We start from the raw sequence: 15,104 nt of genomic DNA on the forward strand, positions 1-15,104 counted from the left end.
CAAAGAGCCCAGTGAAGTTCAGGCATCAGGCTCCTGACACTTTCTACCGTATCACGCAGTCTGTCTGCAGCCGAGTCCATCTGATGCTCCTGTGAGATGTCAGTGACCCATCTCTGATGCTGGCAAAGTAGCTCCTATTGGAGATGTGAAGGATTCAGGAGACCTGTGCTGGGGAAACTAGAAGGAGGAGCCTAGATCCTGTCCTAAGAGCTTCCTCTGAGGGGCAGGGAGACTCAGTGGCCATGCAAGTAATGAGACCTCCAGGGCACTGGACACTGCAGGAGCTTTATGCACCCCCAGCTTCATTGAACCCCCAGCACAGCAAAAGGAAGGCAGAGAAGGAGGGCTGGCTGGGAAAGAGTGAGTCACTGGTAAAGAAGGAATCAAACCCACGTCCTCGCTTTGCCTCTGCCTCAGCCTTCCTGGCCTCACAGTTGGTGCAGGTGGGCACAAGCTCCCCATAGAGACCAGCCTTTCTCCAGCCAATGCCCAGAGACCACTGTGCTGGCTTCTGCTGGTTAATGGGCTGCTCCTGAGCCTAATGGTAACTGGATCTAAGGGCATTGGGAAGGAGATTCCTAGGGGAAGGAGCACTTCCCAGGGGCAGGGGCCTCCATGACCCATAAACACGTCTAGAGTTCTCACCCAGAGGCAGCCCTGGCGGGAGAGGGCTCTATGGAGCCAGTGGGGTGAAGACCACTGACCAGGGCCCCAGTTCAGTTCCCAGATGCCATGTCTGCACCTGCTTGTCAGGGCAAGACTCAGCCAGGAGCCCCGTGGGCGGGGTGTTGGCGGGGTGTTGGCACAGCACTGTCTGGGGTGCATGCTGGCACATGCAGGGTCACAGGAAGTTCTTCTTCTGGTCTAGCTTAAAACAGGATTTGTTCCAGATAGGCTAGTTCTCCTTAGCACTCTCCCAGGTAGGATCCAACTCCACCTGCAGAACCTACCCACAGTCTTAGCAGCCACCACTCAGGGCTCCCAATTCTAGCGTTAAAACCTAGTCTTCCATCTCCTTGCACCACCACAGGCATAGCTGTTCCCACCTCCTAGTCTTTGCTCATGCTTTTCTCCCTGCTGGGAATGCCTTTTCCATACCCCCTCCCCCACACATAAACACACACTAGCTTGAGGACTTTCCAGGAAGAATTTAGCAAGAACAGCAGGACATCGACCATGCTGGGGGTGGGAGACTGAGGTCCAGGAACAAGAGTGTGCTTGAAGTGTCTGACAGCCAATCCCCTCGCTCCACACACCATCCGGCTCTCAGGTGAGGGGTGGGTGAAAATCTAGGGACATCCAGGATGGTAGTCTTGGGATGTCTGTTCATCAGCATATCCCCAGTTCCTCACAGAGCCTGGCACCTGCTAAGCACTCAATAAAGTCCAGCTGGTAGAAGGACAGGAGTAGAGAGAGAGGTTGACAAAGCCTTTCTAGAGGTGATGGTCAGGCAAGGAGCAGGTAAACAGCATCCCAGCCAGCTGGGGAAAGGCTCAGCAGCAGGGAGCAGAAGTGGGGTGCAGTGGGGGAAGCGGAGGAATTGGGTAGAGCCCGAGGTCCATTCCCAGGGAGCAGACCCTTAGAGTCTGGCCTGAGGCTGGTCCCAGTCTCAACTTCCTTTCAGCACATGGTCTCAGGCCCCTCCCACCCCAAGGCTCTGGTCCCTAAAATGGCAACCTCAGTCCTGACTCTGAAGAAACAGCTTCATCGAAGTGCAATTCCCCTACCATGCAATTCAACCATGTAGCATCTCAAATTCAGTGGTTTTCAGTATATTCACAATGTTGTCCAATCATCATAAATTGTAGAACATATTCATCACCCCAAAAAGAAATCCCGTACCTGTTAGCAGTCATTCCCCATTCTCCCCTCCCCAAGTCCCTGGCAACCACTAATCTACTTTCTGTCTCTATGAATTTGCCTCTTCTCCACATTTCGTGTAAGTGGAATCATACATTGTGTGGCCTTTTGCAACTGGCTTCTTTCATTCAGCGTAACATGTTCAAGGATCATTCATGATTTAGCATGAGGGTCAACTCTTTGTTCCTTTTTATGGCTGTATAATATTCTGCTGTGTGGATGGACCACATTCTGTTTATCCTTCCATCAGCTGATGAACACATAGGTTGTTTTGACATTTTGGTTCTTGAGAATCATGCTGCTGTGAACGTTTATTTACAAGTTCTCATGTGGACATGTTTCATTTCTCTTGGGTGTATACCTAGCAGTAGAATTGCTGGGTCAGATGGTAACTCTACACTTAGCTCTTTATGAAGAGTCCTTTTGAAAGTTAAATTTGGGAATTTCAGAATCTGCCTCTCCACGTTCCTTCCCTCTTCCCCAGGATGCCTGAGTTGCTCCTCCACTCTGCCTCCACCCTGCCTTGCTATCAGACACCAGCTCCAGCTACCCACTTGCTCCCTCCTTTGTGACCCAGGGATAGTGGGTTCCCCTCTCTGAGCCACATGGTGAAAAGTTTCTTTGGGGCCCTAAAAGAGACTGGCCATGGGGACACAGGGTGGGTGGCTTTCCTTGTGCCCTGAGAGGATGGTTCACCTCCTGCCCCATCTGGTCACCCCTCCTCTGTCCAGAGGAAATAGGTGTGAGCAAGTCCCTTCTGCCCAGCCTGACCTCCCCGGGGGCCCCTTGGCTTTGAAGGCTTGGCATGGCCTAATTTCAGTTCCCCTTTCACCTCGTCCAGACCCCTCGCCCAGGCAGGATGGCCACACAGAGGTCCATCTGCTCAGCCTCCTTAGGACAGCCGTCAGATATGCAGACAAGTCAGGTCTGATGTGGTGGCTGGCCAGGAGGATGGAGAATTTGAAAAAGGAGGTGAGCTGAGCTGCTCAGGCTGCTGAACCAAGTAAATACTGTCCCTGGGGGAGACGACAAGGAGGGCCAGAGCAGAGGGGGACAGACAGGGCAAGTCTAGAGAAGGCATCTTAGGGAGCAAGGTAATGGTGGGAGGAGGACACAGCCTGGCCTCACAAATCCATGACCCAGCTACCCAGCTATGTCTGTATCTCCTTCACAGACTGTAACGCTTTCTCTGTGGGTGATTCTGATCGCCATCTATCTCCTCCACCCACCCATGAGCTCTGCAAGGACAGGATGGGTCCATCTTGATCCCTTCTGTGGCTCTGTGCCTAACCACGCTGAGTGCTTATGAATGTCTGTTGAGTGACTGAGTGACCAATTCTGTGTGTGTGTCTGAGAGAGTCTAGGTGTGGAGCCCTCTCCCAAGGCCCCCCTCCACCCTCTTTCCAGCCTAAGGTGAGCACCCACACACAGCCCAGGACCCCACAGGGAACAGTGCAGGGTATACAAGCAGCTGCCCCACTCTAGAAAGTGATTAATAACACCGTGCAGTCCCACCCTCCGTGGGGGAGAGCTGGGGGAGATTTCACACATGCAGGGTTTCCAGAAACTTCCTCCTTTAGAACTACACCCTTACCCCCCCAGACCCACTCCCAGAGCCTGCTGGGATTCCTCAGAGGGGAGGGGGCCGCGGCAGAGAGTGGGGCCAGCTGTCTTTGATTTGTGTGGGGTTTTTCCACTTCAGATGCCAGATTTGCCTGAGCACATAGAGGATGCGGTTTTCTGCGGGGGAGGGGCGTCTAAGGGATGTCTACCCCCCACCCCACCCACCCACTCCTAGAGCCCAGTTCAGCCTGGTAGGCAATGATGGGGTCAGGCAGCCATTACTAGGGGTGGGACACAGTACAAAGCTGACAAGCAGGAACTTTTCCGGCACTGGGAGCTGATTCAAGCTCAGCTCTACCCCTCCTAGCAGGTGACCCCGGCAGGTATCCAGCCCCAGGAAGACCCAGAACCCAGAGCCCCAGGCAGAGCATCATGGGACAAATGCCTTGAACTCTGCCCTGCTCCCTGCCAGACCCCTCCCTAAGCTGCAGGCTTCCTTCTCTGACCACAAGATCTTCAAAATTGACCCCCACCCCATCCTCGGAGAACATTCTTGTCCCCTACACTGGTCACTGCTGCCCTTCCTCTGATGCCAGCTGCCCTGTCCTCCCCCAGCCTCCAGACACACACCAGGGGCTCCGGTCTCAGAGATAGGGACCCAAGAAAAATCCACACTCCTGAGATTAAGGGAGCAAAAGTCCACTGCAGATGGAGGTGAAAGGGAGAGCCCAGGGCAACAGACAGACTGCATCTCAGGGAGCAGAGCCCACAGGGCCCTATCTCCTCTCTGCACCAGCCTCTAGCAGTGCGGGTGCCAAACGCTTTGAAGCCAAGAGTAGCTTGTAAATGTCCTGGTTGGAGATGAAACATGATAAGACATGAAGCCAGGGGCTGAACCATGGATAATCTCCAGGGTTTTACAAGGAAAAAATCATGCCTAGAGACAGGTGCTGGCAGGGTGGTGAGGGCTGGGGTGGATGGCGCTTATCTGCAGGTAACCCTCAGCCCCGTCCCCAGCAGCCTCCCCTTCTGTCCGCTACCGGAGGCCCAGCAACTGTCCTCCCTGTGCTTCTTGCCCTTAAGCTCCTGAAGCAGAGCCCTAGTGCCCAGGATCAGAGTAGACTGGCAGGTGGTTCTGGGGTTCCTGCATCCCCCAGGCCACGGATACACTCATGTAGATGCGTGCTTCGCTCATCCTGAGACTGTACGACACCTACAGGGGGAGTGGGCAGAAGGCAGAACAATTGGATGCACATTCAGCTGATGCTACATGTGCAGCCCAGGAGACCCACAGTGCCTCCTGGGGAAGGAGAGAGCCACTGCGACAGAGCAACCAGGAAAGGCTTCTGGAAGGATTCCGGCAGGACATGTTGCGAGAGGATAAGGAAGAAGGAATAGCAAACTCTGGGAGCCAGGAACACAGGAGCATATTTCTAGAACGGAGTCTGGCTGGCCTAGAGTCCCAGGTGCAGGGGTTTGGGTGCAGAGGGTGTAGGTAATAAAAACAACAAAGTTGTTAAATAAATAACACAGCTAAAATTAACACAGATAAGTAAAACAGCTATTATTTGTGGAGTGGGAAATCAAGCTGGAGGGGGCATTCTCCTGAACCTTAGCAAGCAGAGCCTGTGGGAACCACTGAAGGAAGTGACCTTGGTCTGATTATTACTTTGCAAAGATCACCTTGGTTGGGACAGGTAGGAGCTGTCACTTGTCGGGGAGAGAAGTGGGCAAAGATGCGTAGGAGCTGGAACTTCAGGACTTGATGCCCCTGGAGTGGGCCAGGGTGGCAGCAAGTAAAACGTAGGCGTGAAAGGGCCACAGCGAGGGAAGGCCGGGGGCACCAGTAGGGTGGGTCCCATCCATCTGCCCTGAATAAGGGGCTTGGGCTTGGCTGGAGCTGGGAGGTTCCTGCCTCCCCCCCCAACCCAGCTCTGTCCTCCACCAGCTGACTGCTGACGCTGACGGCGGCGGCAGCGGCGGCAGAGGCACCTTGGGCCTCGACTGCTTTCCTTGCACAGGTCACTTTCTCGAAGCCCATCAAATGGGCCCCCACCACCAACACCACCAGCAACGGCCCCCACATCCTCGGAAGCCAGGAGGCCTCAGCTTGTGTGCCGGCACTGGCATGTTGGGCGCCAGCGAACTAGGTAGGCAGGGGACGCCGGCTCTGACCACTGGATGCCCCGGGGAAGCCGGGCCGGGGCTCGGGGCGGTGCTAGGGCTGGCGGGGAGGAGGGGAGTGCGGGGGAGGGGCCAGTGGGTCGGGGTGGGGCTGGGGCGCGAGGGGCGTGAGGGCCGCGAGGGGGCTCCAAGTCCGGCTGGGATCCGGGCGCGGGTGGGGAAAGGAGTGGGGGAGGGGAGGGGCGGGGCATGGGAGGCGTGGAGCTGCTGGAGCGCAGGGTGGGGCTGGGGTGCGAGAACCCGGCCCGGCAGCGGGGATCACGGGTGGTGCGGCGTGAGGCCCGAGCCTAAAGCAGGGAATCGCCCAGGCCATTGGAGCTGTAGCCACAGCGCCCCCGGCGGCGCCTCGGGGAACTGCAGCCCCGCTGGGACCCGCCCCAGCGCAGGACCCCATAGAGCAAGCGCGGCCCCTGCTGGTGGATCCTGCACTCCGTGCTTGCGCCCGGTCCCAAGGGCTGGGACCTTGAAGACCTGTGGACTCAGAAGAGGGGTCATCTTACGGGGTGGGGGCACAGTGTGCATATCTCTCTTACCAGGGCCTCGTATGGGGTGGGGGCATGGTGGCTGACTTGGCGGTGAACTTCGAGTCTGGGCGTCCCCTTCCACTTGCCGGCCCTGCCCACATGCATGCTGGGGGTCAGAGGGTCCTGGGACCTACCCACGGACCTGCCTCAGGCAGTACCCCCACCAGAATCATGGCTCTTCCTGGCACTTATCACTCAGAAGAAAGGAAAACCTTGAATGAACGAAAGTCCCAAGCGTTGTCAATTCACTCACTTGTTCTGCGTTTATCCAGCCCTCCTTTGAGCTGGCCCCTGCCTCCAGGCTGAAGATCAGCAGGGCCCCAGACAGATTCCTTCTTTCTCCCACCGGTCCCTGGCCCAGGGTGCCCTGTCCTGCCTGACTTGGTGTTAGCAGAGCACCAGGAGTTGTCTGCACCTGAATGCAACCCCTGGCTTGAAAGACTATCTTGGAGGCTCCACCTGTCAATGAAGGGGGCACTGGAGAGGGGCAGAGAGCCTTTTGTTTCTGAAGAAGGAAGTGGAGCTGCAGGCCAGAGGTTATGGTGTAACCCAGCAGCGGGGAAGGGGAGGTGACATTATTTCACCCAGCCCCTGGCAGAGACCCTGCCCATGGCCATCCATTTCCCAGCTCCCGATGTGAGAGGACCTTGGAGTCCTGGGGCTCACCCTGCTCACTGCACTCTCTCCAAGGACACTGACTGCCAGCTGCCACCCTCCAGTTAACCAGGATGTACAAATGACTGTGGACCGCTGGGGTGCAGGCAGCCAGGCATTGCTCCTCACAGATCCCCTATCAGTCTGACCTTCCCCACACTGGCCCATCTGGGCACCCCACTACAGGTCTGAGCCCAGAGAGGCAGCCTAGGGGCACGGCCTGAACACAGTGGCTTAATTTGCAAGAGGAGGCTAGCCTGCTCTTGGGCCAAGTTCACTCTCAGGGACACTCTGGGCCAGGATGCAATGCTGGGAGAGGTGAGAAAAGTCCAAGGTCCATCCTGGCCCTAGGGCGCAGAGGTTCCTGCTCATCACTCAGCTGGCTCCCTCCCCACCCCTGGTCACCTTCAACATGCTTGCTGCCATCAGGCTAGACTGAAAAGTTGGCTGCCACCTTCACTGTTTCTCATTTGGGGTAAAGAAGAAAGGGAAGGTGTGGACAGAGAGGACCTAAGGCTAAATGGCCTCAGGCAAGTGCCTCCCCTCTGTAAGCCTCCTGTTACTCCCCTGCAGAATGAGCACCTGCCCCACTAGGGTTAGGTAGAGTGTCAGGGCAATGATGCCCATGAAGGCACACCAAGTGCTCAATCACCGCTCACCTATGGTGGGCTCGCCCTTAGTCAAAGCTGGCTGCTAGACACAGGCTGGCCTGGATCAGTGCCCCAGGGCCAGTGACAATCCTGAGTCCCACCTAGGCTCCACTTTAGCTAGTGATCAGCTTGGGACACAGAGGGTAAGTTGGTACAAGCTGGAGTAATGGGGTGGGGAACCCATTCTCTGCAACCCCAGGGGATTTTCTAACAGCTGCAATCATTGCTGGCCCCCAGCAGGGCAGAGATGGAGATGTTTTCTAGACAAGGAGGCTGCCCCACTGTGGAGAGAGGGCAAGCAGCAGGAAGCCCCTCCTGAAAGGCGCTCCTCCACATCAGCCTACTTGGTGTTGTCAATGCTGACCATCCCCCAGTCCCACTCACCACTTACCTTCCTCTGCTTGGTGTCAGGGATCTAATCCACAGAGCACCGTGCACTCCGAGCCCATGCATCTATGTCATCCTCCTGCCCCCTACCCCCCACCATGGCTTTCCTGTGCTCTCACACAACAAGGAGACAGACTGGGTTCCACAGACAGAGGAAGGTTCAGTGCTCTGCCCAATGTAACAAAGTGAGCCGGAGGCCCACCAAGGCCCAGCAAGTGAGCCAGCAGCCCCTGCACAGGCCAGTGACCTCACGGCAGCACAGAGACCTCTAGCCTTGGCAGGGGATCAGGGGAGGGGAAATGAGAAGGCTGAACAGGCCCACAGCACTAGCCTCTCCCTCCTCCCTCCCCAGCCACGCCAATCTCATCTGACCACCTTTGCCTTCACACCTGCAGGCTCCCCTCTACCCGATGTAGGGATGCTCCCAGTTGCTGAGTCTGTGTCTTCCAATAAGGCATTTGGAATTGAGAAAATAACCACGAGGTGGGGTTGGGGACTCACGAGACCCACTGTGAGACAGACCTGAGCTAAAAACTCCATTGACTACCAGACCTCCATAAGCCCCTAATCTGACACAGTTACATTTGTGTCTCCTCGAATTGGTATCAGTCCAGAGCCAGTGTCCAGTAGTCCCTGAAATGTCTGATTATTTCCTTTTCCCCAGTGTACACTCACCCTGGCATGGGTCACTCTGGGGAAGGCTAGGAGAAAGACAAACCATCTAAATGTTTGGAAGTAGAGCAGGGTCCTTCCTCAAGGGGTCCCACCTCTGGTTCATTGAAGAGTTTCTGGACACGTAAACTGACTCAAGCCTGCGAATTGATTGAGGGGTCATGACTCTGTATTTATGAGTCAAGTTGGACTCATTCACTTGACCTAAAGCTCTTCTGCATATATAGATAGAGGGAATTCAGCAGGCTTCCAATCTATCTCACTTCTAGGAGCACCCTGTTCGACTGGCCAATGCTGGAATTCTCTTTGAGTAGGACTATTCTGATAGCTTTTTGGACCTTGCTGTCCATCACAGTGAGAACACCTCCTTGCCTTTGGTCCTTGAGAGCCACCACTTTGCCCAGCCAGCCTGGGATCCTATGACCCCCTATGCATTTCAGTCCCCAAGTCAGTATCAGCCAGTCTCACGTAATTTCCAGCTTACAGAGAACAGTGATCACAGAGCTCTTCTATGATGCCGCAAACTTATCCCTCTCAATCGTGGTGAAAGGTGTGCTCTCTGGATTCTCCCAGGTGGGTGAGTGGGTCCTAAGAGACAAATCCACACTAACATTCCCGTCTCCCTAAGCCTTTGAACCCCTCCCTCTATTAAACCAGGCAGGTCTGGCATTTCAACTCATTCAGTGTCGGCCAACCAACCAAACTTAGAGCCCTTCCTGATTCCCCAAGCTCTGTCATTAAATCTAGAATCTCTGCTAATGAGCCGCTGTCAATAAACTTGACCTGATCCAACGTTATGTTCCCTCCAACCTTATCCCACCCCTTATTATCCATACCAACACACGTTCCCTGGGTTTCAGTCAAAATTAATCGGGGAAATCGTGTAGCTCTTTTGGAGTATAGCACACCTCCTAGTGGGTCTCGCTCTGCACCTCCCCCTCCAGGGCCTGGAGCAAGCCAAGTCTGCCGCCTTCTCAGGGCCTCTGCACATACTGTGGGCAGCTCCTCTCCTTGCTTCTGTCACCAGTCACTGCTGAAGTGGCACGACCCCTCCTTGGTGTCCCCTTTCTGACCACTGGGCCTAAAGCACCAGCCCCCTAGTCAGCCCCTCCACATAGATCTAACATCTCACTCTGCTACAATTACACACAGTCCTTATCTTCATCTGGCGTGAACTTACTGTCTCCTCAACTACACCTCAAGATCTTTAGGACAGGTCCCATCTGTCTTGTTCACGCGTGCATCCCCAGGGCTGTAGCCAGAACCTGACATTGAACAGAGGCATGCTCAATAAATATTTGTGGGAAAAGTGAAACAGCTGGGCAAAGGCTGACCCTTGGGTCCTGGCATCCCTGACAGCAAGCCTGTTAATAAAGACAGCAAGCCTGGGTTCCATTTGTTTATTGATCTCCTCCTGATGACCCTACAGAGGATTCAAGATAGGAGGGGGCTTTACCCACCCTCCCCAATGGCAGGAGCCTCAGAGCAGGTGCAGTAAGGCATGGGCACTGTATCCTGGGAAGGGGTGAACTGTAGTCTGTGAGCTCCAGGCTCCCCAGCCTTGCACAATCAAGGTAATGGAGCAACAACTGCTTTCCTAAGCCCAAGTGAGGCAAGCAGTTTTCACACAGATTGGGCAACAGGGTTCAGGATTTCATAACTGAGACACCAGGGATCTGTCCCCTCTGCCTGCTCCCCGAGCAGGTCACGATCATCACCACTCTGGCTGCCAGGAAGGGTTTCACCAGAGTGAATCATGGAGTGACAGTCTGGAGCAGCCAGCTGGGGCTGCCTCTGTTTGCATTCTGTCTCCCAACACAGCCTGGGGGAGGTGGGCCAGAGCCATTTCAGAACTGGGCCCCCCAGGGGTGAGTCCAGACAGGCAGGGAGGGGGCTGAGGAGGAGAGAAGGTGGGGGGTGCACCATCATTCAAAGATGAGCCGGGCCTAGAGCCCACTCCCTGAGACCCCTGTGTGAACAGGAGGCCAAGATGAGCTGACGGCGGGGCCCTCCAGGCCCATTCTGGCAGCCTTTTCCCAAGGAGAGCCTGTTCACAGCCAAGGCCTTGGGAGCCTTCCCGATGTTTCAGCTATCCACCCTCCCCCAAGCCTGAATGTCTGGGGTTCCACTTCCAAGGTGGGATGGCCAGAGTGTAGCCACGATGCGGTGTCCATCTAGGATGGATATGGGCTGCCCGCCTACTGTCCCTGGGAGGCAGAAGTTTCTTTGCCTGGGGAGAGAAAAACAAGTCACTGCCAACTTTTGTTTTAGACACCATGCCCAGGGCTAGCCCACCCTCACTCCAGCCTGCAGGCCAGGGAAGCGGGGAGGACCCAGACACCCAGCTTGGGGGAGTCTCTGTGCCTGTTTTGTTCCTTGAGATCTGCAGGAGAACACAGAGTCTCTTCTTTCTCCACAAGGACAGAGGAAAAATAGCTACAAAAGGACAGAAGTATTATCAAATCCTTATCATGCATCGGCCTTTACGGACACCCTCACTTAACCCCCACAGTGACGACAGCGAGCAGGTGCTGTTTGCAACCCCATTTGACAGAGAACAAAACTGAGACTAGGGACTGGCCACAGTCCTGCGGGCAGCAAATGAGGAGAGGGATTTGAGCTACAAAGAGTGGGAAGAATTAAAAAACTAAAAATAGAGTTACCATATGATCCAGCAATCCCACTCCTAGGCATATACTCGGAGAAAACTAGAATTCAAAAGATACACACACCCCAATGTTCACAGCATCACTATTTACAATAGCCAAGATATAGAAGCAATCTAAATGTCCATCAACAGATGACTGGATAAAGAAGTTATGCTATATGTATACAATAGAATACTACTCAACCATAAAAAAGAATGAAATAATGCCATTTGCAGCAATATGGAAGGACCTAGAGATTGTCATATTAAGTGAAGTCAGTCAGACAGACAAAGACAAATACCATATGATATTACGTAATGTGAAATCTAAAAAAATGACATAGATGAACTTATTTACAAAACAGAAACAGAATCACAGGCATAGAAAACAAAGGTGGGGGAGGGATAAATTAGGAGTTTGGGATTAGCAGATACAAACTACTGTATATAAAATAGATAAACAACAAGGACCTAATGTATAGCACAGGGAACCATACTAAATAGCTTGTAATAACCTGTAATAAAAAAGAATATACATATGTATAAGTGAATCACTATGCTGTCCACCAAAAACTAACACAACATTGTAAATCAACTATACCTCAATTTAAAAAAGAAAAGAAAAAAAGAGTGGGAAAAGTCCAGAGGGTGGCTGGTGTACAGACAGTCGTGCAGTGAGTGTTTGTATGAGCAGGAGAGCCAAGGGCTGGAGAGGAGGCTGAGCTCAGATAAAATGCACACAAATGAAGAACAGCTCCCAAAACAAACACTGCCAACAGAAGCACATATTTATTGAGCTCCTGCTGCGTGCCAGACCCCAGCGCACATTAATGCAGCTGATCTCAATGGGCCTGTGAAGGAGGCTCTGCCATCATGCCCTCCACTCAAAGGAGGAACCACACAGCCCCTGGTCCTCAGCCTCTGTGCCGCCCTGCCTCCCACTCCTCAGGGGGAAGGGCTAGGCCTCCAGAGAAAACCCTTCGCCACATCCACTCTCGGATAGCTCTTTTGGGCACACGTGATTGACAAGGCACAGGAGGCAAGACATCAGCCCCTTATCCCTGCCCCACGGTCACCATTCAGTGGCCCTGGGCAGGACAGAGGCAGCATGCTTCGGTGCCCCCATGCTTTGTCACTGTAAGTAGACAAGACCAGCATGCCCCCGCCCCTGGGCCTCTCAGATGTACGACAGGCCTTTGCCCAGCTGCCGGAAGGCAAGCTCACCTTTAGGGATGAACTTCAGCGAGCTGCTGAATATTCAGAAGCGGGACTGTCCCCGCTTGGGGCCATCATTCAGGAACTCATGGCCCAGCCCGTTGCCACACCTGCCACAGGACACCTGGGAAGACCACAAAACAGCCATGCAAACTTCTGGCCATGAAACAGCTGCAGCGGTAGTTCCCACTGCCACCAGCATGTGGTGTCCTCCCCACGCCCATGTCCCAAGGTAACTGCAGGCGTGAGAGGTGGAAGCCTTCCTGTTTCTCTGTTCTCCCCAGGACCCCAGGCTCTCCCAAAAGCCTGGAGTGGCAGCTCCCCTGGTTGAGGGCAGAGCCTGGAAAAGACAGACTCTAGGCCGAGAGAGCTGTTGGGAAAGCAGCAGGAAGGGGTGGCTAGCTCTTGGGCCCTCTCTGGCCAACACCCCATCAATGCATCCCTGCTGCTACCACCCACCTTTATGGCTCCAGGCCGATTATGCTCTGGACGCTTGGCCACACTGTCAGCATGGATGGTCTCGGTGAAGGCCGGCCATGGGGATGAGTGCGCATACTTGGAGCGGCTGGAGAAGAGCTCATAGCCACACTTGACACACACGTAGACGCCTGGAAGGGAAGGAGAGGCAAAAGCAGAGATGCTCATGCTGGCCTCTCTGGGGCCAGCTCCCAAATCCTTAAACCCAGGAGACAGTGCCACCCCGATTGCCAGGTGGGCTGCATACCCTCCCCACGCACTCACCCACCCAGCACGCATAGGCCTGAGTATTGGCTCTGTGGGGAACACACACCACAGAGCTCACATGTAGTGTCCTTAGCATGTGCCAGAGACCAGGAAAGCCACTTTTCACACTTATCTCATGGACTCTTCTTAGCAGCCCTGTGGCACAGATGTGTTTCCCTTTTACAGATGAGGAGGCTGAGGCTCAGTGATACAAAATGCTCACCTACAGGGTGTACAGCCGGGAAGGAGCCTGGGCAGTCTGATGACGACACAGCACTGCCCCCCGCCCACAAACAGGCCCCATATGGTGGGGGCTCTGACATGGCCAGCACCACCACTAGCCCCTCTCCATTCCCATGAGGCTATCCCTGCTACTTGAAGAAGTCTTGAGTTGGACGCCCAGCCACGTGGCCTGCTCTCCAGGAGAAGAAGAATGATCCCAGCAAAAAGAGCTCCAGTACAGATGGAGGTGTCCAAGAAGACAGAGGGCCATGGAGAACAGGGTTTAACCTATCCCTAAAAGATCACTTTGAGGAGAAAAAAAAAAGTTGCAAAACTGACTTGCAGAACAGGAAACTGCCAGGGGTCCTGAGTCACTCTTCTCTTCCCTTCTTGCCCAACTTGGAAACAGCCCCCCGCCCCGAGTCTGTCACCTACTCAGCCTTTACCAGTAACTGGAGGGAGAAAAGAGGAACCAGGAGCTGCTGTGGGAGTGGAGTTTCCAGCTGGGCAGAGTAGCCTGAGGACAACCTGGAGTTCCACAACCAGAGGGTCTGAAGGGAGGACTTTGCCCAGAGGGTCCTATGTCACAGCTGGTAATCTTAGACGCCAGATGTCATAGCTTGGCCCTCTAGAGGGCCGACAGGGAACAAATCCTGCCCCAGGTACATCACTGCCCTAGAATTCCCTGTGGGCGTGTTTTTACCAAATTAGTCCATTACCAGGCAGCACAGCCCGGAAGAGGATTCATCTGGGCCTCTTGAAGCCTGAGGTCAGAGCTGAGGGCTGGCCCTGCCCCAAGCCAACCACTCACCCCCACCTCCCGCCCCTCCTACCTAGCCCAGGCAGTCCAAACTTCACCGGCCATTGGCAGCCTGGCAGCACTCCTGGTTACCCAACCCCAAGGGCCCTGGGCAGGTGAGGAAGGCACCCAGGTAATCACATTTGGATCCCAACAAGAGGATCTGTGCTTTCCAGCTTACCCCGCAGGTCTGGGGAAGTGGGGAGGAGAAAGGGCTTGGGGTAACATCAGGGGGATGCCCCAAAGAGGGGCATCCCAGTCACAGGAACTACCTCTGGACGGGACTTTCCACGGCATCCTTCTGAAGTCCAGATCCTGACCCATATATCTTCAACAGTGTCACCACCTCCATATACCCTGACCCCACAGATTTCTCTTGAAACGGCCACGCTCACACTCAAAAGTCTGTCCTCCTCGAGGACAGCGACCCTTTAGACTCTCTAATGTCCCCATCCCCTACTCCTACTCCTACTCTCCGGGCTCCCCAGGCTTCTTCCTCCTCCGATTCCCCTTACCGACATGCGCTATCATACTTGCTCCCCATTCCGGGGGCTCCCAGGTTCCATCAGCACCTGGAGGGCGTCCCCGCCCCACTGTCGCCCCAGGAGATAGCAGGTTGTACCCGGCTCAAAGTGGTTCTGGAAAACCTCGCCCCCGAAGAAGCTGCAGAACGACATGGCGCCGACGGGACCGCTGCGCGCTCGCCGCTTCAGACAGATGTGAAGCCGCCGACCCACAACCGGGGGCCTGTACCCTCCTCGCCCCGCCTCCCGAATACCAATCGCTCCAGGATCAGGGACGGGCCCCAGCGCCCTGAGGCCCCACCCCCTCAGGGGACCAATCACGTCCAGAGGCGCTAGACACCATCGAAGAGGCCGCCCCCGGCTGACCCGCCCCTTTCCGCAGACCAATCCCGCCCTGGGACGAAGGTTCTGTCTTCCGCCTCCAGGAGGCCCCGCCCCTCCCGAGGACCAGCCGCCTCCGCCTTCCCAGCAGGCCCCGCC

At 55.0% G+C, this 15,104-nt stretch overlaps 1 protein-coding gene across 3 annotated transcripts; it reads right to left on the bottom strand.

The window, feature by feature from the left end:
* Window positions 1–9,880: 9,880 nt before the first annotated feature.
* On the bottom strand, window positions 9,881–14,858 carry MSRB1 (methionine sulfoxide reductase B1). 3 transcript variants are annotated; one of them, XM_010992620.3, is made up of 4 exons: window positions 14,723–14,858; window positions 12,816–12,964; window positions 12,366–12,480; window positions 9,881–10,724 (listed from the first exon to the last, which is right to left on the bottom strand). In XM_010992620.3, the coding sequence occupies exons 1-4, from the start codon at window positions 14,775–14,777 to the stop codon at window positions 10,693–10,695; spliced, it is 351 nt and encodes a 116-aa protein (XP_010990922.2). In that variant the 5' UTR covers window positions 14,778–14,858; the 3' UTR covers window positions 9,881–10,692. The 3 variants fall into 3 exon arrangements, with proteins under 3 accessions (XP_010990922.2, XP_031303582.1, XP_064334393.1); XM_031447722.2 differs by having other exon boundaries at window positions 9,881–10,930; XM_064478323.1 differs by lacking the exon at window positions 12,366–12,480.
* Window positions 14,859–15,104: the final 246 nt, after the last annotated feature.

The sequence above is a fragment of the Camelus dromedarius genome, chromosome 24 (assembly GCF_036321535.1).
Source record: "Camelus dromedarius isolate mCamDro1 chromosome 24, mCamDro1.pat, whole genome shotgun sequence".
NCBI classification, from domain to species: Eukaryota; Metazoa; Chordata; class Mammalia; order Artiodactyla; family Camelidae; genus Camelus; species Camelus dromedarius.

Coding starts and splice junctions, on each gene's coding strand:
- MSRB1 (XM_064478323.1), bottom strand. CDS start 14,777: ATGTCGTTCTGCAGCTTCTTCGGGGGCGAGGTTTTCCAGAACCACTTT. Junction 12,965..14,722: donor CCAGAACCACTTTGAGCCGG/GTACAACCTGCT, acceptor CTTCCCTTCCAG/GCGTCTACGTGTGTGTCAAG. Junction 10,725..12,815: donor ATCGGCCTGGAGCCATAAAG/GTGGGTGGTAGC, acceptor TTCTCTCCCCAG/GCAAAGAAACTTCTGCCTCC.